The following is a 25399-nucleotide window of genomic DNA, read 5'->3' as shown; positions in this document are numbered from 1 at the left end:
ATGAAATTAGGGGAAATAAGCACGATAAATAATGATTCAGAATGTATTGCACATTAAAAATGTTAAGTTGTATCCGAATAAACTGGATTGCATGTTTTAAATGTGGAAACATTTATTTGTACACTCAGTATTTCACAAGACTGCAATGCCACCCAGTGGTACTCAAAGTGCGAAAATACTCAAGTACCACCCTAAGAACCAACGTTAAAATACACTTGCTGAGTAGATCCTATTGCTCATGCACATTGTGAACTAATTGAACACTCCTTACATAACTACCGTTTCATCCATTGAACACCCCCAGTAGTTATCCGAACCTAACTTCTCTTAAATCAACAAAGTACTGCCTGAAGGTAACACAAATACTCCTTGATGTACTCAAAATACATTCCAAGTGTTCATGTTTACTGTGAACATAACATTCATGGATGTTGCCAAATGTTTGTTCAAGGTATGTCTCAATACTCTTCAATCTATGAAATAATCCATAAACGTTACCTAACTACTTCTTAACTCATTGAATTCCAGACGTTTTCCTCGAATCGTAAGACCTGGTGCCAGGCATTTTTGGCCATTTGACTAAATTTTGAAGGCCTACAAAAACGTACTGTAGCTATATAAGCATGCAAGCTACCAAAAGAAAGCTTTAACCCTCTTCTTTCATCAGAAAAAAAAGTACATTTCTACCATTTACAATTTTTACTGTAAGAAACATGGAGGTCAATGGCAAATGATTCCTATATAATTCTGATTTTAAGTGAGGAGGTGGACCAACCCTTACAAAAAACTCAAAGTACGCCTATTAGTTAGTCCAACACATTAATTGCATAATTAATTCATAACCTGATTCTGTATAAGAACATATGTCATGATGTAGGAAATGTGAAATATGAAAACCCTTCCTAACCGATATGGCTCTCAAAGAACCCGAGTTCTCTCCCCCCTGCACGAAAACAACCTTTTATCACCTGAAAAATATATCCAGACCGAATGGTTTCATTTTCCAAGCAGACCAGGAGAAACTTATCTCTGCTTTAATTTCCAGTAGACTCGATTATTTTTGACCGTCTTCTTACCGGATACCCTCAAAAGAGCATCATGCAGTTGCAACTCATTCTAAACACTGCAGGGCTCTGAGGTCTGCCGACTCGGGTCACTTAGTGGAGCCCAGACTTCAAAGTAAAAACAGTGAAGCTGCATTTACTTGTTATGCTGCGCAAAAATGAAATAAACTGGCAACAGAAGTGAACTCAGCCCTGAGTCGAAATGCTTTTCAATGCTTTTTCTCATGCCTTTCATTCAAGTACATTCTCGTGATTTTTGTCAGCTACGTTTGTTTTCTCTGCTTTGCCTCTGAATGTTATTAATGAACTGTGAATGCTTATAGGCGTTCTGTCATCAAGTGTGGGAAACGCATTGAGGTGCTTTGTATATCAAACATGCAATGTAAATATAACTGCCTTGCCTTTCTTCTCCACCACGTTTGCACAGGTTCCCTTCGAAAAATGCAACTTACAGCCCAAGAATTCCATATAGAAAACACAGATCACACACGACGCAAAACTAAAGTAATTTCAAATGGCAACTTTCTGCCATAAAGAAACACTAAAATAATTCAAGAAAAAAAAAATGTCATCAGTAAGAGTTACAGTACTTGGTGAGATCAAGCAGATTGAAACTATTACGGAATCACTCACTTCTGAGGAAAACAATTTTGGAGTCATGGAAAAAAAGCTCCAACTTTCTCTGACCGCTTTTGCCAGATAAGCTTTTCAGTTTGGCGCCTTGTCATGGAGCATTTTCTTCAACTTCCAAAGGTTTTCGATTGAACTGAGATCCAGACTATTGACAGGCCATGACATCGACTTGATGTGTCTCTCTTCAAGGAATCTTTTCACCGTTTTTGCTCTGAATGGCTAGATCAGGGGGTCTTCTATCATGTTTCTCAACTGTTGCTGTCCTGCCCGTTTTCCATCGCACGCTGGTGCAACACACCTGATTCAAATAATCAGTTCATCAGCAAGCTCAGCAGAAGCTGGACAAGGATCCTCATCATTTGAATCAGGTGTGTTGCCACTGGGTGAGATGGGAAAACAGGAAGGGCGGCAGCCCTCGAGCAACAGTGCCTTTATCTAGCGTGTAGCTCATGTCATCAGTGACTGTGGAAATGTGCATGTTTTGTTCAGGCAGTCGTCTTCATCAATCACATCTCTCGTGTTGAAGTCATGATTCATGTCAGCCCGCTTGATACAACAGCTCTCCAAGGTGCGATCACTGCCATTTAACTGCAGACGAATCTGTTGCAGGTATTCCATTTTGGAATTGAAATTTGGAGCATGATTCAGATTCCATATTTTTCCTTAAAATCGAGTAATTCAATTCTCCCCCTTCTGCTTGGTTTTGATCATATAACCGCTCCTGACTAGCACTTTTTTTCTTGATTTTTATCAGTGTTTCCAAAAGCCGGAAAGTTGCCATTTGAAATGATTTTCTTTATGTCATGTCGCTGATCTGTGATTCCGTAATTTTTGCCAGGGGTTGTGTATATATTTTCAATGCAATTATAATGGGCATCAATTATTCGCAGCTGTTCATGGACTGCTAGCCTGATCCCTATAGTGAGGGTCCACTTTATGTGTATTTTTATGGGACAGTGGCACTCCTGTTCAAGAGGGAACTCGAAACAGTCCCGAGAACTGTCTGTGGCCTTGCCACATTTGCAGATTCCTGCAGAAACTGGAGAGATCGGTCATGTCGGAATCTCAAAATAGTGAAAGAGTGAAACAGCGAAGTATGATCATACATACTAAACATAATGAACCAAAGTTATACAGAGTTCAGGGAGTGCCTTGCAACCCAAGTAAAAAAAGGCACCTGCAACGGAGGAAATGAAATATATACAGTATTTCCCCTTTCTCCGAAACTACGATAAAGGATTAATCACCCATGTATTATCAGACAAGAAAAAAAATCTGTACTTCATCATTTTCTCTAGAAGATTATTATGAAGATATTCTACATCTACCCAAAACAAAGTCATACAGAGCTTGTGATTCTTCAGCAGATGTCCCGAGACGTTCTTCCAAAATTATTGTCACGCTAAATGTCACTTTTTCACTGGCATACAGACTTCCAATATGAAGCGTAACTCCTAAATGCTAATCTTCGAATTAGCAAAAAATGTCATTTGTTGAACTGGCATTGTCATACCGTAATTTTTTTTCTCGGTCATATCAGATTTGTTTGATTGATAGCTGACCTGAAATGCACTTATGTGTTTGCATCAGGTGCACGCTATCACCATGACCTACTTAATTAATACAATACAATACAATATATCTTTATTTATATAGCACTTTCACAACAGCTGCAGCTGTAACAAAGCGCTTTACAGAACACTTACCAAAAAAATTACAAAATACGGTAATATAACAACACATAACATCAAACATGGACAGTCACACAATCTTAACCACTTTTCCTGCATACATTTTGTTGTTTGAAGCAGTTATAGATGAAAAAGGAGAGAATCAAAGGGCGCCTTCACCAGTGGATCAGAGACATCATGATCACTGCACGCATGACGTCGCACACGTCGGCTGCAAGCTAAATTTGAAACAAGAAGCTGAAGCATCCCTTGGCGAGAAAAAAGATTGATTCACTTCTCCCGTCTCATGTAAATCCGCTTCAATTCCAAGCAGCAACTCTCAGTTCCAAATACACATCTGCACTACGTGCCAATGCCCCTCTCTCAATGTCACAAAACGGACTGTAAATACAGTGGACCCCTGCTATTCATGGCGAATATGAAAAATCCCCAAATAATTGAAACTCATAATTGCAGGACTGTATTTGTTTTCCCTGAAAAATATGAGAGAGGAATCAGGAAAAGGATACTGTGAACATACAGGGGGTTCTACGATTTACGGCGTATAGGTTCCACAAAACAAAAACAAAAAACTCTGCAAATGCCAAATAACTGAGATATGATGAAATAATGATGATCTGATCTCAAATTACTCAGTTACCCTTTGCGTGAAATCTGCTTAGTTGAACACAAAACTGTTGTTTTGTTGTATACATGGCTTAGTTTCACTTTCTGCCATCTGATGGAAGAGCATTTACCGGTAAATGTTCTGTCTGTCACCATATGTCACTGGCATAGATAAATGGGCATATGATACATTGACTGTAAAATATATTTGACTTTTAGACCTATTAAGTGAAACTAGATAATGTCATGATTGGTGTCATTGGTGTCTCTCTCCCCCCCCACTCGTGGACATCTACTACGCCCATCTGACCCGCCAAGCCATCCGGATCGCAGGTGACCCCACCCACCCATCCCGCAGCCTCTTCAGCCTGCTGCCGTCAGGAAGGAGATTGCAAAGTCTCCGTGCCAGAACCAGCAGGCTCAAAGACAGTTTCTTCCACCGGGCGGTCAGGAGACTCAACTCCCTCCCTGCTCTGCCCGCACTCCCCACCCTCTGCCTCTGCCCGACCCCTGCCTCCTGTCACAGACTATGACCCTCCCCTCATTATCCGACATCTGCATATTGCATATTGCGTATTGCACAATGCACTACCTCACTTTACCACAATAGCCACAAGTGCCATTGTTTATGCTGTTTGTATTGTCTATAATGTCTATATTGTTTATACTGTTCAGATTGCATATTATGTCTTTTATACAGTGTAGCTGCTATCTTCTCAGCTGTGTGTTTAATGCACAGCATGTTTGCATGCATATTTGCACTGAGGATTGAGAGAAAGAATTTTCATCGATGCTGCATGTCATATGTAAGCATATTTGACAATAAAGATGACCTTGACCTTGATCTCTTGTGCTATTCCGATGTGCCACGACACAGTGGTTGGGAGTTACTGCGTAAGAATCTAAATTTTTGAAGGTCAGTAGCCTACTGCTATACATGTCTGATGGCTTTATTGTGTTTTCATTCCTTATTTATAGCACTCGTTGTTTCCATGCCTTCTAAATTGCACTATAGCATGCCAGCTGCCACATAGTCAGCAGATTGCAAAGAAGCCATCTTGCGTGCCTTGTGTGTGTGTTTACAGTATGATTGTATGATGTTTATAGCCTATGCTGGGGTAAAAACATTCCCTTCCCAAAATTTGAGCTCATACACTCCTTGCCCCTCTGCGTCATGTCTATTTCAAGCTCTCCTGTGGTTGGTCTCATATTATCACCATCTTGCTCCAAAGCTCAAATACAGGGACATCCAACACAAGTGATCAGAAGACACTACTTGGAGGACAAACGCTGATGGAATCATGTGGTTTTTGAGCCACGGTTTCTGGTAGAAAAGTCGAGTCCTCCGTACAATGGCTTCACCTGATTGCTCAACTCCATCTCCCTGCAGCTCAGATGACAAGACGCTTGATTGTACGCCGGCCCCGGACTCTTCTCGGTACACATCCCACAGGACAAAGCAAGGTGGGATCGACAGCTTGTGCTACGGGCTCAGTGTGGCATGGCACCATCTGAGGCCGTTCATCCCATTCTTCCTCATTTGCTTCCTGGTGGTGGCCCTCATCTACCTGATGCAGGCCATCATCTACGGGGGTCCATTCAAAGACCCACACTTCTTTGTCAAGTTCAACCAGCGCTGGCCCAGGCCTACTCCGAATCAACCGGACACTTTTTCGCCAAAATAGAACGTTTCCCCTGGCGGCATCTCCTCGCAGTGGACTTGCATGGATGGGTAGATTGTGACTTGGATATCAACAGGTTCTCACCAGAGAATACGATACCATTTTGTTGTGTATACTATTCACTTGTGTTTTTCCTGTCATTGTTAGTAGACCGAGGAATCCAAAGTTATGATTTACTTTGCAATTTCTGGACTGGTTGTCAGAGTGTTAAGCCTTTAGCAGCCTACATTTTCAAAATGTATTTCAATCGTTTGGGGACATAAAATAACCCATTTATTTTCATAGCTGATTGTTTTTTTCAGTGCATATCGCAGAAAAATGTGTAGGGTGCAACACCATATCTTTATTGGAGTTCGACAATAATGGGTTGAACATGTTCAATTGTTCATTTGAAAACATGGTCAATCAACCGTTCACCCTGGGATCTGGTCCTTAAAACTGATACCTGTGTTTGCTTTCTGAACATGCATTATCGAATGGTTGAGCTGGTTGTTAAAAGGTTAAGAGAAAGAATCTTTATGTTTATTAGATTATGATACACACCCCGGTTAACAATCACACTCCTTTTTCATCACCTTTGTGAACATTCCATTAAGGCTGGGTATCGATTCAGATTTGAAAAATCAATTTGATTACTGGTAGATTCATGAGGGCCCAATTTGATTGGATTTACGATTCAGTTCAGGATTTTTTTTGTGCTGTACCAATTTGACTTTAATATGGACAACGTTCTCAGAAGAAGAATGCTGCGAGTAGTAGAAACTTCTTGCTTTAACATGGCACAGTTGTATAAAAATAATGAATATCATTATATTCATTATTTTCAATATCCATACCATTGCTTTCTGATTCAATATGAAAACAAAAAAAAAATCTAAAATTGTGAGTGCATGCTTTTCAGTTTATCGTGACAAAATATTCTCCTGAGACTAAATTCTCCTGAATATTCATACTTATCTTTCCAAATGAGTGGCGTTTTTCTTTATTTTGTGAAGTTTGTATTGGAGACTTCGGTTTCACACAGAAAAAGCTATTTTGTAATTTAGATTTTGTCTATTTAATTTTTATTTGAATTATTTTCATTTTTGGAGCATTTCTGGAGATGAATTGAGATTTAGTATTCAATAGTGAACACCTGCTCTTGCACGTTCTAGCACATAAGACGAAAGGTGTTTAACCCTCATGATACATTGAAGGAACCGACTTGTTTTCGATTTTTACTGGTCCTTGGCTTTGCCTCTCGTCTCTTGCATGGTCACAGTGTCGACGCTACTACCATCCAGTGGTCAAGATGTGAAAGCTCATTGGAACGCAAACAGTGCCGTTTGGAGAAACCGTCCTTTAAAAAAAAGCTTTGTTTGATTAATTTTCAATAATGTGGCGTTCCAGTGAGCTTTGAGCAAGGTGAGTGCTCTTGCAACTTTTACGTTTGTCGTCTTCAATGTGCCATGCAAGAAAATGAGAATTAAGTAGGTCACATTTCATGTCCAGGTTGTTTTAAAGTCGAATTTGTGCTGCGACTAGTTAATAGGGTGACGGAACGACACGCGCGAGTTGCATGCTAGTTTGGTGAGCAACGATGCTAATAGCTATTTTGCCATAAATAACGTTGATATTTTTTTTCTTAAGTCATCCCTGCACTGAAACATTTTTTCTTATTGCCATTTTTATGTTGTCAGTCTTCAATATAAAAACTTCGGCCACATTAAAACGCAACTGTAAATACAGTGTTTGGTAGTGTGATTGATCTCTATCTAGCTTTTTTCTTCTTTTTTTAAAGATACATTCATCACAGTAATGTGCGTAATACCTTTAAGGAGCATGCATCCTTAAAGTCTGATAAGCTCCTGCAATGTTTGTGTCTTTGCGCTAGTCAGAATAGGTAATTTAGGATTTTCGACAATATGACACTCCGATACTCGTTTTCTAGGTTGAAGTGAATACATATTAAAAGCGTCCACACAAACAAATGAAATAATCATTTTTTTTGTTTAGTCCCGAGAAGATTTCATAGCAGCGCTCCAATCTAACTTTTTTTCTTTGACTTGTAGCACAGTAGCCTTGAACCCAATATTATAGGGACGCAAGTTGAAAATTGACTTAGACTTGCTTAGTAAATATTCATATTTCCATTCATTTTCACTCTATTATTGATAGATAGGCTGAAGGGTAGAGCAGAGGTTTGTCAGCAACAAAAAATATTCAATAGTAATAATAACAACAAAAATAAATCAAAATTACTGGTTGCACATACACGATAATATGAAAATGTAATTGCACTCATTCTCACATTTGAGGTGCAAAATGTCAACATTGAAGGGCATTTTGGAATGGAACCCAGTTCATAAGAAGTATACTCTGAACCGGAAAAAGAGCTATACAGTCAAAAGTTTGTGGACGCAACTGCTCTTTCAGACTTTTAATGTACAGTATTTATACACATGAACAAAATTGTGACTTTGTGTTAACAAAAGAAAATGCACAATAGACTGAAATAACTGGAATTTTCCAAAATGCATTTTGACAAGTCACAAAACTTCGGAGGAGAGAGATAAAATTAGAGCTTTTTTGTTAAGTCACCTTAGCTCTATGTTTATGAGATGCAAACATTTTGCATAGTAAAAAATAAATAAATAAATAAATAAATAACATGGGGGAGGATTATTTCTGGTCCAGGGCTGCTTTGCGACATCCGGCACAGGGTGTTGAATCTGGACAGGATACAATGGCATACTGTATAACAACTACTAAGGCATTCTGGTTCAGAATGTACCTTTCCAAGCTGTCTTCAGGGAACAGGTGGGGTACACCCTGAACAGGTTGCCAGCCAATCGCAGGGCAGATACTGTATTGACAAACAACCATTCACACTCACAATTACACCTAGGGACAATTTAGAGCAGGGGTGTCAAACTCATTTCACATTGTGGGCCACGTACGGACTGTAGATGTCAAGTGGGCCGAACCATTAACATTATACCATACTGTGCTATGAATCACCAAAATATCATCTCTTTCCTTTGTTTTGGTCTCAAGAAGCATTGATTGGCACTTTCATATCATTTGCTGCGTTGGGTCTATCTCGGTGACAGACTGAGACTGTTGTTTTCTTCCCCGATCAAAACAATGTTGTCTTCGACTGTAATCAAAATATTGTGCCCCCTAGCGTACAATCCACGAATTGCATTTTATTTAAAATATTAATTCTGTGTCTTTAATGCATTTTTTCACTTTTAAATGATCCCGCGGGCCGGATCGAACCTTCTTGGGGGCCGGTTCTGGCCCGCGGGCCGCATGTTTGACACCTCTGATTTAGAGTGTTCCATGAAGATGCCATGCATGATTTTGTAAAGTGGGAGGAAACACCCAGGAAAAACCCAGATAAACCCTACGGAAGCACGGGGAGAATACGCAAATACCACACAGCAAGGCCAGAGACGGGATGCGAACCCTGGATGTTTGCATTGGGAGACGGGCGTGGAAACCAGTCCGTCCATCGTGCCGCCTTTTATTTTATTTTAGTTATTTACTTTGTCAGTAAAATCAGTGAAGGGAGTTGGAAAGCTTGAAATTTAATCTGATAAAGTTTTGATATCTGACCATCGAACAGATGTTTTAAAATTCAAAATAATGCCTTAAATAGTGTAAGTTTTAAAAGAATAACGAGGCGTACAAGTGAATATTCACCTTCCTGTTTTTTTTCCTGTTCCACTTGATGGGAAGATGTGGTGCTACCAGAAGCCAGGATTTGAAGCCCTCCTCGTGGCCGCGTTGCAGAGACAGCAACAGCACCGACAGTTCTGTGACACCTTGCTGCGGGCAGAAGGTAATTAATGTTGATAAAAGATATTCTCAATGAATTACAATGACAACATTTAGAAGATTGGCGTATCGGTACAATATGGCGCTGATCCAAATTCGTGGTGAAGGTTTGCCCTCTACCAAGCGACTGAGACAACTTTAGCTGAAAAATTAACAAATAATATAGATTAAGCTGATCGTTTACATGGAAACCATAACTTTGATATAGGCTGTTTGGCACCCCTGCCTTAAGCAATGAATTACCATGGACATACTTGGCCCACCCTTGATGGAATCCCTTGCCCCTCCAGGTGTTTCAGTGCCAGCACACAGTTGTGTCCTTTCAGCCATCAGCCCTCAGCTGTCGACTGCTCTGTCCTCCTTACCGGCGCCGCCAGCTGGACGAGAGCATCTGCTGGAATTTGGGACTGTTGGTGCCAGAGCTCTGCTTCATGTGGTCAGACTGTTGTACTCGGGGGAGATGGCCGGAGAGGGGGAGAGTGAGAAACACGAGGCTGTATCGGCAGCAGCCAAGTTGGGCATCCTGGGGCTGGTGGAGGTCACACGGAAGCAGGGGCAAGGCCGCGCGGGCACTGAGGTGGGTGTACAGACTGATCCGGTGGAGCTTAGTGAGAAGGAATTCGTCTGCTGGAGGGGAGAAGTGCGTGCCGGCAGTGCTGTTATATGGAACGAGACGCTGTCAAGCGGCAAAAAAGACGCACTGACTGAAACAGAAGCGATGCAAGCAAGCTCCACGTCCTCTTGTAAATCCGTACCTGCCTATGAGACTATTGACATGGCTCAGTTTAAGAGTTTAGGTCAGGCCGACAGTCATGCTGTCCTACCAAATGTTCCGGCTCCACTCATTTACTTGCTCGATGAAGCTCAAAATCTTCAAACTTCTCTGGTGGCTGAACACTCAGACACCGCGCGGGTTGTTGACTCCCAGAGCTACTTGTTCAGCAACCCTCAGGCAGAAGCCAGAGCTTTAGAGGGTGAAAGAGCGGAACTTGAGCAGTTTAGTGATGACATCCCAGGATTCATCAACCACTTTTTCAACCCGAACTCTGAAGAGGCGTTGCACACGGGGCGAACTAAGAAGAAGCCGCCCGGCAGAGCCAAGCGGCGTGGAGGAGGTGAGAGACCAGCCCGAACGCCGCAAGCTCGCAGAGGAGGAAGAAGGAGAGGCGGGTGGACGCAGACGGTGGACGTGCAGGAAGTTGGCGTGAGCAGGCAGCACAAGTCGCTCCTGCAAAGGTGTGGGATGGCAACCTCTATGAGGACAGGCCAGGGTGGAGGAACCACAGGCAGGAAGTTACACCTGAAGACTCGACACGCTTTGGGGTTGCTCTGCAGCCCACAGAGGAGAGGAAGGCGACCCAGAGTGTGGGACTTTTGCCCGAGTGAAAAAAGTCACAACTTGATGAAGGCAGGATACAACGTGAAACGTCACAGGAGGAACGAAACACCGCAGGATACACAGGTGATGTGAAGACATACACACGTGCGTGCGCATACACACACATACACACACACGCACACACACACACACACACACACACACACACACACACACACACACACACACACACATCAACATGGGAGATGTTAAACCAGCAAAGAGAGGACTAGCTCAGATTTAGGCAAAATATGGGTGGTGTGCTGATTCATACTTTTTAAAAAAAAACCTCATTAAATAATTTGTGATTCATGTTGATTTAATGCAAACACCTTTTAAAAATGATTAACATAAACATTTCTAGTGCAGATATACATTTGAAATTCATTAGAACTAATTAATTAATTGTAATGAGATTGTTTATACCTCTCCGTGAGCCGTCACCTTACCGTGGTGGAGGGGTTTGTGTGTCCCAATGATACTAGGAGCTAAGTTGTCTGGGGCTTTATGCCCTGGCAGGGTCACCCATGGCAAACAGGTCCTAGGTGAGGGACCAGACAAAGCACGGCTCACAAAGCCCCTTATGATAGATAAAATCGATGGCACTCAGTTTCCCTTGCCCGGACGCGGGTCACCGGGGCCCCCCTCTGGAGCCAGGCCTGGAGGTGGGGCTCGTTGGCGAGCGCCTGGTGGCCGGGCCTACACCCATGGGGCCCGGCCGGGCTCAGCCCGAAGAGGCAACGTGGGTCCCCCTTCTCATGGTCTCACCACCCGTGGGAGGGGTCAAAGGGGTCGGGTGCAATGCGAGCTGGGCGGCAGCCAAAGGTGGGGACCCTGGCGGTCCGATCCTCGGCTGCAGAAGCTAGCTCTTGGGACATGGAATGTCACCTCTCTGGCAGGGAAGGAGCCCGAGCTGGTGTGTGAGGTAGAGAAGTTCCGACTGGATATAGTCGGACTTGCCTCCACACACAGCCTGGGTTCTGGTACTAGTTCTCTCGAGAGGGGTTGGACTCTCTTCCACTCTGGAGTTGCTCATGGTGAGAGGCGCAGAGCAGGTGTGGGCATACTCATTGCCCCCCGGCTCAGTGCCTGTACATTGGGGTTCACACCGGTAGACGAGAGGGTTGCTTCCCTCCGCCTTCGGGTGGGGGGACGGGTCCTGACTGTTGTTTGTGCATATGCCCAAAACGGCAGCTCAGCATACCCACCCTTTTTGGAGTCCTTGGAGGGTGTGCTGGAGAGTACTCCTGCTGGGGACTCCCTTGTTCTGCTGGGGGACTTCAATGCTCACGTGGGCAATGACAGTGAGACCTGGAGGGGCGTGATTGGGAGGAACGGCCCCCCCGATCAGAACTCGAGTGGTGTTTTGTTATTGGACTTCTGTGCTCGTCACGGACTGTCCATAACGAACACCTTGTTCAAACATAAGGGTGTCCATATGTGCACTTGGCACCAGGACACCCTGGGCCGTAGTTCGATGATCGACCTTGTGGTTGTATCATCGGATTTGCGGCCGCATGTTTTGGACACTCGGGTGAAGAGAGGGGCGGAGCTGTCAACTGATCACCACCTGGTGGTGAGTAGGCTCCGATGGTGGGGGAAGATGCCGGTCCGTCCTGGCAGACCCAAACGTATTGTGAGGGTTTGTTGGGAGCGTCTGGCGGAATCCCCTGTCAGAAGGAGTTTCAACTCCCACCTCCGACAGAGCTTTTCCCATGTTCCGGGGGAGACGGGGGACATTGAGCCCGAGTGGACCATGTTCCGTGCCTCTATTGTTGAGGCGGCCAATCTGAGTTGTGGCCGTAAGGTGGTTGGTGCCTGTCGTGGCGGCAACCCTCGTACTCGCTGGTGGACACCAGCAGTAAGGGATGCCGTCAAGCTGAAGAAGGAGTCCTATCGAGCCTTTATGGCCTGTGGGACCCCAGAGGCAGCTGACGGGTATCGACTGGCCAAGCGGAAAGCAGCTTCGGTGGTCGCCGAGGCAAAAACCCGAGCGTGGGAAGAGTTCGGTGAGGCCATGGAAGCCGACTTTCGGACGGCTTCGAGAAAATTCTGGTCCACCATCCGACGTCTCGGGAGGGGGAAGCAGTGCACCACTAACACTGTGTACAGTGGGGATGGGGCACTGCTGACTTCGACTCGGGACGTTGTGAACCGGTGGGCAGAGTACTTCGAAGACCTCCTCAACTCCACCAACACGTCTTCCTTGGAGGAAGCAGAGTCTGAGGACCCTGAGGTGGGCTCTCCTATCTCTGTGGTTGAAGTCACTGATGTGGTTAAAAAGCTCCTCGGTGGCAGGGCCCCAGGGGTGGATGAGATCCGCCCGGAGTTCCTCAAGGCTCTGGATGTTGTGGGGCTGTCCTGGTTGACACGCCTCTGCAACATCGCGTGGTCAACGGGGAGAGTGCCTCTGGATTGGCAGACCGGGGTGGTAGTCCCTCTTTTTAAAAAGGGGGACCGGAGGGTGTGTTCCAACTACAGAGGGATCACACTCCTCAGCCTCCCTGGTACGGTCTATTCAGGGGTGCTGGAGAGGAGGGTCCGTCAGGAAGTCGTGCCTCAGATTGAGGAGGAGCAGTGTGGTTTTCGTCCCGGCCGTGGAACAGTGGACCAGCTCTACGCCCTTAACAGGGTCCTCGAGGGTATGTGGGAATTCGCCCAACCAGTCTACATGTGTTTTGTGGACTTGGAGAAGGCGTTTGACCGTGTCCCTCGGGGAGTTCTGTGGGGGGTGCTTCGTGGGTATGGGGTACCGAACCCCCTGATACGGGCTATTCGGTCACTATACCACCGATGTCAGAGTTTGGTTCGCATTGCCGGCAGTAAGTCGGAATCGTTTCCAGTGAGGGTAGGACTCCGCCAAGGCTGCCCTTTGTCGCCGATTCTGTTCATAATCTTTATGGACAGAATTTCTAGGCGCAGCCGAAGCGTTGAGGGCGTCCGTTTTGGTGGCCTCAGTATTGCATCCCTGCTTTTTGCAGATGATGTGGTGCTGTTGGCTCCTTCAAACGGGGCTCTCCAACTCTCACTGGAGCGTTTCGCAGCCGAGTGTGAAGCGGTTGGGATGAAAATCAGCACCTCCAAATCTGAAACCATGGTCCTCAGTCGGAAAAGGGTGGAGTGCCCCCTCCGGGTCGGGGGAGAGATCTTGCCCCAAGTGGAGGAGTTTAAGTATCTTGGGGTCTTGTTCACGAGTGAGGGCAGGAGGGAGCGAGAGATCGACAGGCGGATCGGTGCAGCGTCTGCTGTGATGCGGACGTTGTATCGGTCTGTCGTGGTGAAGAAGGAGCTGAGCCAAAGGGCGAAGCTCTCAATTTACCGGTCGATCTACGTTCCAACCCTCATCTATGGTCACGAGCTATGGGTCGTGACCGAAAGAACGAGATCCCGGATACAAGCGGCCGAAATGAGTTTTCTCCGCAGGGTGTCCGGGCTCTCCCTTAGAGATAAGGTGAGAAGCTCGGTCATCCGGGAGGGGCTCAGAGTCGAGCCGCTTCTCCTCCACATCGAGAGGAGCCAGATGAGGTGGCTTGGGCATCTGATTCGGATGCCTCCTGAACGCCTCCCTGGTGAGGTGTTCCGGGCATGTCCCACCGGGAGGAGACCCCGAGGAAGACCCAGGACACGCTGGAGTGACTATGTCACCCAGCTGGCCTGGGAACGCCTCGGGATCCCCCGGGGAGAGCTGGAAGAAGTAGCTCGGGAGAGGGAAGTCTGGGCTTCCCTGCTAAAGCTGTTGCCCCCGCGACCCGGCCCCGGATAAGCGGTAGAAGATGGATGGATGGATGGAGATTATTTATAAAGAATACCATACAACATTAACAGGAATTATTATTTTTGAAGGGTTTTAAATAGTTTTATGTACAATGTTCATTCTCGTATTTTTGATTTTGCCAGTTTGCCCATTGGCAGATTTTATAGGGGAACCTGTCCTCCCTTATTTAATGAAAACAACAACATAAACAGACCAATTAAAAAAGGATTGCTTGGGTGCCATTTTGTGGCATCTTAGTGCCAACTCCCTTTGCCAATACAAAAATTATGCTTTGCTTTCATCTTGTGGCATCCAAAGGTAATTAAAATGGGAGCATCAATTGTGTATTTTCATATGTGTCAGGCTTCAGTCGGTTTCTCCCCCGCAAATAGTCGGAGAACACCGTACACAATTTCACACTTCATCTAAGATGTATCTGCCCCATTTTGTTTTCTTTTAAAAATTTCATCTGGCCGTTGAGTTCAATGGTTTGCCAATTCCCGGGCTAGATTTTCCACCATTTTCACTTTGTGTAGATGTTACAGAAAGGTGTCCTGTTACTTTTATACATAATACCTTCAGTATTTACTCACTGGCCAAAACATTAGGCAAATGTGTATGATATACAGTACTGACAAAAAGTTGGGTAAAAATTGTAGAATGAATCTAAAATGCTTTATAACCTTGACAGGTGAACGGACGATAACCTTCTCTAAACGTTTTGAATATATGTGTCCGATGTGCTGTAAAAAATGCATTTCTAACAACCTTCTTTTGCTAGATGTCACACACTGCCCTTCATCCTTCCCCTGCGCCTCATGTGGCCCCGCCGGAGCGCTTTGGTCGTCTCTTTGGCGAAGTGATGAATGACATGGAGGTTGAATTGAGCGGCAGCGCTCCACACTCCCAGCCACCTGCAGCGGCCCAGAATTGCTGTGTCACCATCGCCTCTTGTGGTGGTAACACTGACAATCCTGCTCGCTCATGTATTCATGGCTTCACGGAGGTTGTCACTACGGGACGAACAGACGGCGAGGCAGTGCTTGTGGAGCCACAGGTGGAGGTAGATCTGAGAGCTTTGTTCGAAGACTTCCTGCAGTCCTTCGAGCAACACGGTAACAACCGTGTTAGCCGCGAGACACAAGAGGTGCAAGGTGGCAGTCACTTTCCCCACCCACAGCAAAGACGAGATGAAACAATGTCCTCACACTCCATTACGAGAAGAGAAACGTCTCTCAATAGCACTGGGAGAGTTAAAGCGACAAGAAAGCGCAGAAGCAAGAAACAGCATCCTGTACAAGCAAAGGAGCGGATCCATGAGTCAGTGAAGAACGTAATAACTCAAATAGATGGTGGTCGAGGAGACAAGAGCTTGCAATGCACGCCTATGGTGGAACTAAATAGGCGCAAATCTCTGCATCCAGCCAGCTGTCAGGCAGTCAAGGTGGCCACTGGGCTCAACTAATATAAACTGTATACAGGTTGTCTCAAAACCTCACTCCTTGACTGGACGTGACGGTGTTCACTGACATCGGTAGAAGTCTCATGAGTTACACAAAAGAAAATGCTGCAGCTGTCGTGAAAGCGCGATGTAAATAAAATGTATTCAATTTAACTTTTGTATAGTGTATCCCGACCTTCATTGAATCATGAGAAAAATCTTACTTTAGCTATGCTATACAATACAGCCTTATTTATATTGAACTTTCACAAGCGCTGCAGCTGTGACAAGGCGCTTTACAGAGCATTTAAAATACTACGTCCAAGAAATCTGAATATTGACCCATATAGAAGGCGCATCGGATTATAAGGCGCACTGTCAGCTTTTGAAAAATGGAAAGATTTTAGTTCGCCTTATAGATAGTGAGGAAAATACGGTAGTTTCAATTCAGTCACAAATCAGTGTGAAATCTGGTCCTTATTAATTGAACGCAAAACTAATATACTAATACAAGCCGAACGTCACTTCATTCCATCTTTGTTTTAGTAATTCCAGCAACTCAAGTTAATTGTACACTTTCCATTATTTAGGATATTTTGTACTTGAAATAGTACTAAAGAATGAATATGTAATAGGCAGTCAAAGAGTGAGTATATTTTTAGGACATACTGTGTATACAAACCTATATTCATCTTCATTTTCATGTGAAAAATGTTCTGTTTATTGATCAAGATGTGATTCCTCTCCAGAGTCCTCCACGTCCAAAGACCAAGTCATCATCAAAGCATCAGCCTGTCACCGTTATTCGGCATTATCTGCTCAGGAGTAGATACAAGGCAACTGGGACCACAGTGAGTTGTCTTCTCATTTACTTTTACCTGTGCTATTGCAATGAATGAATGGTCAAGGAAGTGATGTTTTGAAGGGACAGCCACATAAAGAGTGCACTGGAGTACGTTATTTGAGCCAAGGCGTATATTTTACATGACAGCACACTACCCAAACAAAAATGTCACAAAAGGAAATATATACGTTGAAGTCACCCAAAGTTCTGCAAGCATTTGATGCGCAGCCAAAAACGGTTTGTAATTGCCTCAAAGCCACAAGATGGTACCAAAGCACTTTTCTTTGAGGCGCAGGTCAAGTGCACCTTCTGCTCTCTTAAGTTTGGTTTCTGCTTGACGCATCTGTGAGGTCTGCATGGGGAAATCACGGCATTTCAGCAACCACGTCCCCGCCGCACGGTGTTCGCATAAGCCGAATTTTCCACATAGCACTCCTACAAAAATTTGGAACCACACAGACCGTCCCGTTCAGAATAAAAATGGTGGATAAGCTACAGTTGTTGTAAACAAGTGTTTTCTACTTCCCGTTTCATTTTTTTTTCATTTATTTTGTTAAACGTATGTAAACTGCTACCCTTATATTTTATATCGTTCCTGTAAATTGTTGTTTTCAGTAAAGTCTATGTATTAAAAAAGCTGTGTTTTCTACTTGGATAATAGTGCAGTGTTGTTCGTTGCTGCTGTGTAGTCGCTCTACACCGACACCTATAGACTGCGAGAATCTCGGCTAACAGCGAGGGCAAACTGTACAGAGTATAAATGCTGCAAAAGTTGTGTCGCCTGATTTCATTTCCATGTGGAACATACAGTACATGTGTCAAGCGTCATACAAGCTTGGGCGGAAGAGCATTAGGTTGTTTAGCCTCTCACGACATGTCACTGGCATACCTCGATGAACAAATATATCTAATTAAGTCAAACATTTTGCAATATGTTTCATGCAGCCCCTCTAATCTTAACACAATATTCTGATTCATATTGCGTTTGTGGAATGTGAACTAAGCAGCAACATGCACCCATTTTTATCCATATCAGGCGGTGGCCATTTTGCCATTTGTTGTCGACCGAAAATGACATCAGAGTGTCGTAAGGGCTCAGCTTGCGTATGTCACATGACCAAACCCAGAAAACAGGTGATCCTTGATTGGTTGTTCATTGAGCCCTTCAGCTTGGGCAATGCAGATTTTACCATGTGTTGTCATTTTTAAACTTTGATGTTTAAAAAATAAAAATTACACCTATTGCTGAACCAAACCTTTAATTCATAAGTATTTTCTAAATACAATATGTCACTATATTACACATTATGTTATTGTTATGATATTCTTATTATGAAGATGATGAAAACGTGATGTGCAAGAGAAAAAATGAGAGGAGATTTAGAATCAACGCGAACGATTCATCTCTGATTTTAAATAAAATGAAGTAAAATTTTGTGGACCAGTGCAACTTTCAGACCACTTAAAGAAGTCATTTCCCTGCCATTCTCTCATCAAAAGGATCAGCCACACCTGGAAAAAGTATGGTCACAGTTGGACCAACCAGTCAGTAAGCGAGGACGAACTAAGAAGACGACGCGGCTTCCCTGTGAAGTTGATGGTGACGCACTTGAGGTGGTTGAAGACAGATGCAAAAACAATGCCACCGTGGAGGCGGCAGCGACAAGGGCGGCAAAGAGGCGAGCCCAGCCCGAAGAAAAGACGAGAGATTTCAGCAGTGAAGCCAAGAGGAAACGTTTAGAGCCAAATGTTCTGCTTCCTGTGAAATTGTCTGATGATCCCACCGTGCTGGCCAACACAGGAGATAATGCATGCAAAGAAGAGACGAAGGTGGTCGAGTACAACAAAGACCTCGACACCATGAACGCAGGTGCTGATTCGGACTGCACGGCGTATGTAGAAAAAGGAAGCTGGCAAAACAGGGTGACTCTGCCTGTGCCCAAATTCATCGGCGGCATCCTGCGAAGGCCGCATTTACGGCCGCATGACCTCACTTACGGCGCAACTCGTGGTTTCCAAATTCAAGAAAGATAGTTCGTAGGTTGGGTCCTTCGAAGCCTTCAAAGCCTCCTCCTCATGTAGCCTCCATGGATACCATGGAGGATTTGGACAAGTTTATGAATTTGGACACCATGTGCGGCTGAGTCGCGCCTGAAGTAAAATCACGCGGCCGAAAATGTGGCCTTTGGAGGACCAGGCCTGTGAATTTGGACACAGCCACAATGTGTTTCACTACTTTTTTCTCTTCAACAGAGGTTAGCCTGGGAACAGGAAGTGAGGAGGACGACATCGACGTGATGGGGGCGTTGGGATCCATCCCTGATCCAGTAAGCATCACCTGGTCACTGTCTTCAGAGAGCGAGGAGAAGGAGGAAGCAGATGAGGAGATCGACATCATAGGATGGGCAGACTTGACTTCTTCGCCAGTAGCCTTCACTGTGAGCAATGCTGTGAACAGTTTGTGTCATGGTGAGGTACACGGACGCGAGTTTAGTTCGTGTCAGTCCTCCACACCTCTGAGGTTTGAGTTGAATTGGTGACACTGGTGGAGTTTCATCAGGATACTAACAGGATCAGATGTTATCATGTTTATTGTCTGGATAGTATCACACCTCACTTATTTCAGTAGAACAAATTTGTCAGGTGTCTGCTCTTCGGTTGACCAACTGGATTATTACTCGCTGGCATGTTCAGTTGTTTGTTCTGCATACAAGGAAATGATGACACTGGTGAGACTGTTTAGAAGTTGTTCATTTGTTGTGAATACAATTGGCTCAGTTCAATCCACAGCCATTTTGCTACAATAAAACTTAGTGTTGATTTCTTGTGCTTGGTTATATAATTGCATGCCACAGAGAAAAAGAGTGATACATTTGTGGTGAGTCAATAACTGTGAACCCCCCCCACACTGCCTGAAGACGGGCCGGGTATCTATAGCTATCTTTCCTTCCATTATCTGAAACACTTTATCCTCACAAGGGTCTTCGAGCAGCAGGCAGGGTACACCCTGAACTGATTGCCAGCCAGTGTATGTGGCAAGTATTTCAGGAAAACAAGTCGAACGTTCCACACATTTGAAGTGAAAATGACTTTATTTGCTATCAACCTGCTGTGAGTCGACCGCCACACAAAATGGGCACACTTGAACTGCGCCACAACTTCGAAATCCCCCTCCAAGTGGCCTTCAATTGCAGCTCAATGTGTGTCTTTGTGAGGTGGGCCCTCGAACCAAATAAAAAGACACCTTACCCGGGTGTCATCCATGTCGCCATGTGTGTGTGGATTGTAGAGGTCCCTGTGCTTTAGCAGTGCCATATTGTCTCTTATCACACTCATCTGTGAAACAGCATGAACAGGAATGAAGAGGAGACAGAAGGAGTCGATCATAGGTAGAAAGGAGCTGTCATGTCAGACTTGCTGTCCTCCTCTCAGTGCTGGATGCGCCTGATGGACTGGATCTGGGGAGTTTGGCAGTGGGAGCCCCAGCTTTTGCAATGCTGGTATTCCCCACTGTGTCTCTCGCACTCCATGATGTACTGCTGGCCCCTGTAGCCAGGGAACTGGTAGCACACAAAGCTGTGGGAACCAACAAATCTTTTGTCAAACAAGTCAAACTTTGACATCTGGATGGATCACAGAAAAGTCTTCCGACATCATAGACCGGGCATGTCCAGCTACGGTCCTCACGGGCCTCTGTCTTGCCTGTTTTCCGTGGCGCCCTGCTGAAACACACCTGATTCATGTGATCAGCCTATCAGCAAGCTCTGAAGAAGCATGAGAACGATCCTCATCATTTGAATCAGGTGTATTGCAGCAGGGACAGATACTTGAGAATCGACTGTGGACACCCCTGCCCGAGAGAGACAGATCGATCTATAGATGGATGGCTGGATGGATGGACGGAGAGATAGATAGAGAGAGAGAGAGAGAGAGAGAGAGAGAGATAACATTTCTATGTTGATCTATCTGTGCCAATGACCTATGGTCCGAATTATACACTGAGCAAGGGGTCATCGTTTCATTGTATTTATGTTTTTTGAAACATTTGTATCTGGTGTTCTGCTGTGAGATCTTTCTCATTGAAAAAAAACCTTGGCTCAAAAAGGTTGGGCAGCACTGATCTAAGTGTAAGGCCTATCTTTATTATGGGGCAGCAGAAAGAAAATCACATTTGGAACTTGTAAAAGGCCAAATGATTCAAGTAGGGCAGCCATGTTCTCCGTGGGGAGGCTCACCTTCTCAACTTCAACTTTAGATTGGGAAAGATAGCTCTCTGGGAAGGTTTGTTGGGGTCTGTGGAATTTCACCAGGTGCATAGACTTACGCGCCACACTGCACATGCATGGAGCCCACTTCAGGCGTCAGCCAGCCCATGGCCTGCAGAGAGGGGTAGTCATCACAGACCTCCACGCTGCGGCCCATGAAATTCTCCTTCTCAAAGATGATCATGCGGCTGCTCTGGTGAGACTGAAAGAAGGTCGCTGGTCTTGGATTAAGAGGAACCGCAGGGGCGTAAATTCTGAGCCTATCGTGTACTTACAGCGCAGTGGATGGGGCGTAGAGACATGAGGCGTTCGACGTGGTAAGAGAGCGAGCCGCTGTATGAGTCCCAGTGGGGGTATTCTCCTCTCTCAAGGATCAACTGCTGGCCTTGGAAGTCATGGTGCTCGAAACCGACCCAGCTTCACAAACAGATAAAGGACACGTGACGTGACTGTTCCGTCAGTGAAGGATATGGTAGTACCGGTACCTAACGGACACGGCAGCCATTGGCACTTGCATTTAAAACCTTCCGTTACCCCTTCCCCACTGAAATTAGCGGGCAGTAGTGATCCGTGGCGACAGGCAACCAATCGGCATATTGTCCCTTTCCCATTGACCAACAGAAGGTGATTCTGCCCAAAAAAGCGTGTTTACCCGTGATTTTGCGGCAGTGGGAAAGGAGTAATGTACCCATGATCCTAATTTGTTTTTTTTGAACGTGAGAGGAAGCTGAAAGACCTGGACAGAACCCACTCTAGCACAGAACGAATAGGCAAACTACCCTAATCGTAACCTGAAGGTAACAATTCTTAAATCATAAAATTGTACGACTACAGTATCTCGGTTTGCCAGGTCCGACACTGGCAGAACACTGCAAACGGAATCATGTTTTCTAATCGCTTTATTTGTGATCATTGCCATTAATTACTGAACCTTCTTGCGGTGGTAACCACTGTCAGGTACTGGTTTACTTTAGTGCACAATGTACAAAGTACCATGAGAATTCTCCTCATGACGGAATTCACGAGCCTTGTGAACATTTAAAGGTGCGAATTCTAACAGGGATGATTTCTGTCGAGGTGCCAAAATGGCCAAAAGACTTACGCGCCACTCTCTACCCTGATGGAGCGGATGTTGTCCAGACCACACTCCTGGATATTAACACACTCTGAGGTGAACTCCAGGCACTTGCCCTGGAAATGCTCCTGCTCATACACAGTCACCTGTCGAGGCGACGTGAGGTAAATGTCAATGCCAACTGTAAAAAATAAAAAAATAAAAATCTCTGGTGTTACCTTGAAGACGAGAGCCATGCCCGTTCCTGAGTTGGCGGGGGGTTGCATCAGTGGGGACCTGGTCGTTCTGAACATCTTTACGCCTCATGCATGGTGAAGACAAAAACAGATTTATGAGAGAATGACTTAGTTATAATACTACGAGCAAAAACATCAATACAGTTTATAGTTCGTCCTTTATTCCGAGCATGCGATTCTCTGACACACTGTGCTTGTAGTTGGAGCAGAGACAGGACCTTACCTACTTTATTTTGGGGAAGAGCTCTGGAGTAGAAAGCACCTACCGCCTGCCTCGCGCAGAGTTTTGGCAGGACCTGGCGCTTCAGTTTTATATGGGCAGTCAGGTCATGCATGGTGCGGAGGTGGGTGAGGGATGGTGTATGGGTGGGGCTCTCCTGCAGCCGCACGTTCCCGCGAGGCCTCGCCCACTCTTGCACGTTTCGCAGCCCGGAGAGAGGCGCGCCCCCAGGACACCAGGGGCCGGCTGTGACCAGGTCAGCACATATCATCGTGAGGAGACAATGGTGGTCCGGTATGTTCGGACCCCGGTCAGCAGTCCAGTGTGTATGCCTGCACAAAGGACGACTGATAAAGGCACAGAGTGAGCGGATTAACAGGGGAGCACAAGGCCACTACGAAGAGCCCGGAGGCTATTCACGACCATAGAATGGAAATATGTACAATTTACAAAATATTCAACTTGGTATTTTATCAGATTGATTAATCCCAGTTGAATCCAGTGGCTTTATGTCGACCTGTTTAATATAAATATCACACAGTTACTACATCATGAGAAAGCTTATTATGTTTAATATTTTATCAATACAATGTGTCCCAACCCTGCTTTCAAGTCTTATCATTCGCATTGTCAAACATTTAGCCAGGTGTGTCCAATGTATTGGTCCGATTGGTTACTGGCTATTTCCCACCCTGCTGCACTGGCTCCGCCCATATTCTGTCCGTACCGCTTTGATGATGTGGTCTTTTCTTTTGTGTCACGTCTCTGACCTCAGCACGTTCGTTTCTCTCGCCTTAATCCCTCTCCTGTTGGCGCCAGGGTATATGAGGGAGGGGTGCACCCGGGCCGCACAGATTCTTTGAGTGAGGCTCAGCGTAAGCATCAGGTAAGGCGCACGCGTGCACAGTGCCCACACCCTCCGTGTGGTATGTGGACAGATTACGGTGATTTTGAGAGGCTGGATGATGATGTAACTCTGTCCTTTCTTTTCGGACCCAGCAATCATGTCTAGTGACAAATCCAAATCCTCGTCCCAGACTGATGGGAAGGCCGCTCAGAGCAAGAAGTCAGAGATCGGTCTGACTTCCTACAAGGTGAGTACTTCTCTCACATGAACTTCTGCGATGGAAACTGAAAAATTTGATTTTGTGTTGCTTCTTCTAGATGTTGGTGTTCGACCAGGAGAACTTCCAGGGCCGCATGATCGAGATCAGCAGTGAGGTGATGAACATCTGCGAGCTAGGCATGGAACGTGTGCGCTCCCTCCGTGTCGAAAGCGGCCCGTAAGTGCCCCCCCCCCCACCTCCCCCACCCCCGTCTTCTCTGTCAACTTCTGTGTTTGCGGTGGCCGCCTACATAATGCCCTTTGATTGGCAGCTTCGTGGGCTTTGAGCAGATAAACCTCTGTGGTGAGATGTACATCTTGGAGAAGGGTGAGTATCCTCGCTGGGATTCCTGGAGCAACTGTCAGAAGAACGACTACCTACTGTCCTTCAGGCCTGTTCGAATGGTAAGCAAAAAAATAAAATAAAAAAATTCGCTTACTTTTGGGGTTCCCCTTGTCAGCGAGCCACCACTGCTGAGCTTCTCTGGGTCTTTCACAACAGGACCCCGATAAACACAAGATCTGCCTGCACGAGTTGGGAGAGTTCAAGGGCCGCAAGATGGAGATCATGGATGATGACGTCCCCAGTCTGTTCTCTTACGGTTTCACTGACAGAGTTGGCAGCATCATCGTCAGCTGCGGAACGTGAGTGTAGCTCCCAGTGGGACCCTGGAAGTCAGTTACCGGCCGTCGCGTTTCCATTGTTCACTTCTGGGGGTTTTTTGTTTTGTTTTTCTTCCTCAGCCTTGTGGGATATCAGTTCCCAGGCTACCGTGGTAGCCAGTACCTGCTGGAGAAGGGCGAATACAAGCACTTTAACGAATACGGCGCCCGCACCCCTCAGCTGCAGTCTGTGCGCCGTATCCGCGACATGCAGTGGCACCAACAAGGCTGCTACACTTTGGCCAGCAAGTGAGGCTCGGGGAAGGAGAGAAAGAGAAAGACCGGAAGTGAGGGAGAGGGGCGTAAGAAGAGGGGAAGGGGAAGAGATGTCTGAGGCCTTACCTGACCACCTTTAACGGCCAAAAGGGGGAAGTGTGAGAGTCTTCGAGACCTGGATCTCGTGGAACAGACCTCCATTCCTCACTGTCCATGTTTCTCTTTCTCCCCTCTGGGCTGATCTTACTTTCTCCCCTATCTCTCTTTTTTTTTTTAAATTTAAATGTGTTGTCCCTATCTTCATTCCCTACAAAGCTCTGAAGAAGGAACAAGACACATTGCCGTTTTACACAAGATTTGTGGTTCAAGGTACAACGCACCATGGGAAACTGAGTCTTTAGCACTTCCTGCTCTGGCCCCTGTACATTGCACACACACTTACTCTGCTGTACAGAATCCTGGCCGAGTTTTCAATAAAAGCAATGTTGCTTCAGAAATGTTGTTAGGTGACTTATTTGAAAAACAAATCAGCTTCACAAGACTTTTATGCCCAATGTTGAGAAACAGTATAAAGTCAGCAACCACTGTAGTTCTGTGTGCCCACAGTTGAATCATCTGTTATTGAAACAAATATTTGCCCAATATGCATTTTATGTTGGTCTATCATCAGTAAAAAGATAATAAAATGTTGAAGATCACAGTAG

The 25399-nt window shown here is 45.4% G+C and overlaps 3 protein-coding genes across 6 annotated transcripts; 2 read left to right on the top strand and 1 right to left on the bottom strand.

Moving 5' to 3' along the window:
- Positions 1 to 9399: 9399 nt before the first annotated feature.
- LOC147208491 (uncharacterized) lies at positions 9400 to 19455 on the top strand. Its single transcript, XM_086106121.1, has 6 exons — positions 9400 to 9502; positions 9789 to 10960; positions 15412 to 15954; positions 16821 to 16922; positions 18416 to 18780; positions 19158 to 19455. The coding sequence occupies exons 1-6, from the start codon at positions 9400 to 9402 to the stop codon at positions 19453 to 19455; spliced, it is 2583 nt and encodes an 860-aa protein (XP_085962247.1).
- A 193-nt stretch (positions 19456 to 19648) lies between these two features.
- Positions 19649 to 22946, bottom strand: cryba1l1 (crystallin, beta A1, like 1). Of its 4 annotated transcripts, none has more exons than XM_086136149.1 (6): positions 22715 to 22946; positions 22474 to 22559; positions 22283 to 22401; positions 21456 to 21597; positions 21240 to 21382; positions 19649 to 20491 (listed from the first exon to the last, which is right to left on the bottom strand). In XM_086136149.1, the coding sequence occupies exons 1-6, from the start codon at positions 22824 to 22826 to the stop codon at positions 20344 to 20346; spliced, it is 750 nt and encodes a 249-aa protein (XP_085992275.1). In that variant the 5' UTR covers positions 22827 to 22946; the 3' UTR covers positions 19649 to 20343. The 4 variants fall into 4 exon arrangements, with proteins under 4 accessions (XP_085992275.1, XP_085992284.1, XP_085992302.1 ...); XM_086136158.1 differs by having other exon boundaries at positions 22474 to 22556; positions 22715 to 22944; XM_086136176.1 differs by having other exon boundaries at positions 22474 to 22548; positions 22715 to 22858.
- A 508-nt stretch (positions 22947 to 23454) lies between these two features.
- On the top strand, positions 23455 to 25398 carry crybb1l1 (crystallin, beta B1, like 1). The gene is made up of 6 exons (XM_086136213.1): positions 23455 to 23597; positions 23711 to 23805; positions 23876 to 23994; positions 24089 to 24221; positions 24319 to 24461; positions 24561 to 25398. The coding sequence occupies exons 2-6, from the start codon at positions 23716 to 23718 to the stop codon at positions 24730 to 24732; spliced, it is 657 nt and encodes a 218-aa protein (XP_085992339.1). The 5' UTR covers positions 23455 to 23597; positions 23711 to 23715; the 3' UTR covers positions 24733 to 25398.
- Position 25399: the final 1 nt, after the last annotated feature.

This window comes from Hippocampus guttulatus, chromosome 2 (genome assembly GCF_054856545.1).
Source record: "Hippocampus guttulatus isolate MCC_2025c chromosome 2, RoL_Hgut_1.0, whole genome shotgun sequence".
NCBI classification, from domain to species: Eukaryota; Metazoa; Chordata; class Actinopteri; order Syngnathiformes; family Syngnathidae; genus Hippocampus; species Hippocampus guttulatus.
Note: the sequence above shows the minus strand (reverse complement) of the source record. Positions and strands in the feature narration are given on the sequence as shown.

Bases quoted from the DNA above. Each gene is read 5' to 3' on its own strand.
- cryba1l1 (XM_086136149.1), bottom strand. From the start codon at position 22,826: ATGCATGACCTGACTGCCCATATAAAACTGAAGCGCCAGGTCCTGCCA. The intron at 21,383-21,455 runs GTAAGTACACGA...ACCTTCTTTCAG, and splicing joins TACGCCCCATCCACTGCGCT to TCTCACCAGAGCAGCCGCAT. The intron at 20,492-21,239 runs GTAAGTCTATGC...TGGTTCCCACAG, and splicing joins ATGCATGTGCAGTGTGGCGC to CTTTGTGTGCTACCAGTTCC.
- crybb1l1 (XM_086136213.1), top strand. From the start codon at position 23,716: ATGTCTAGTGACAAATCCAAATCCTCGTCCCAGACTGATGGGAAGGCC. The intron at 23,995-24,088 runs GTAAGTGCCCCC...TTTGATTGGCAG, and splicing joins CTCCGTGTCGAAAGCGGCCC to CTTCGTGGGCTTTGAGCAGA. The intron at 24,222-24,318 runs GTAAGCAAAAAA...CTTTCACAACAG, and splicing joins CCTTCAGGCCTGTTCGAATG to GACCCCGATAAACACAAGAT.
- LOC147208491 (XM_086106121.1), top strand. From the start codon at position 9,400: ATGTGGTGCTACCAGAAGCCAGGATTTGAAGCCCTCCTCGTGGCCGCG. The intron at 9,503-9,788 runs GTAATTAATGTT...TTGCCCCTCCAG, and splicing joins CACCTTGCTGCGGGCAGAAG to GTGTTTCAGTGCCAGCACAC. The intron at 16,923-18,415 runs GTGAGTTGTCTT...TCTCATCAAAAG, and splicing joins ACAAGGCAACTGGGACCACA to GATCAGCCACACCTGGAAAA.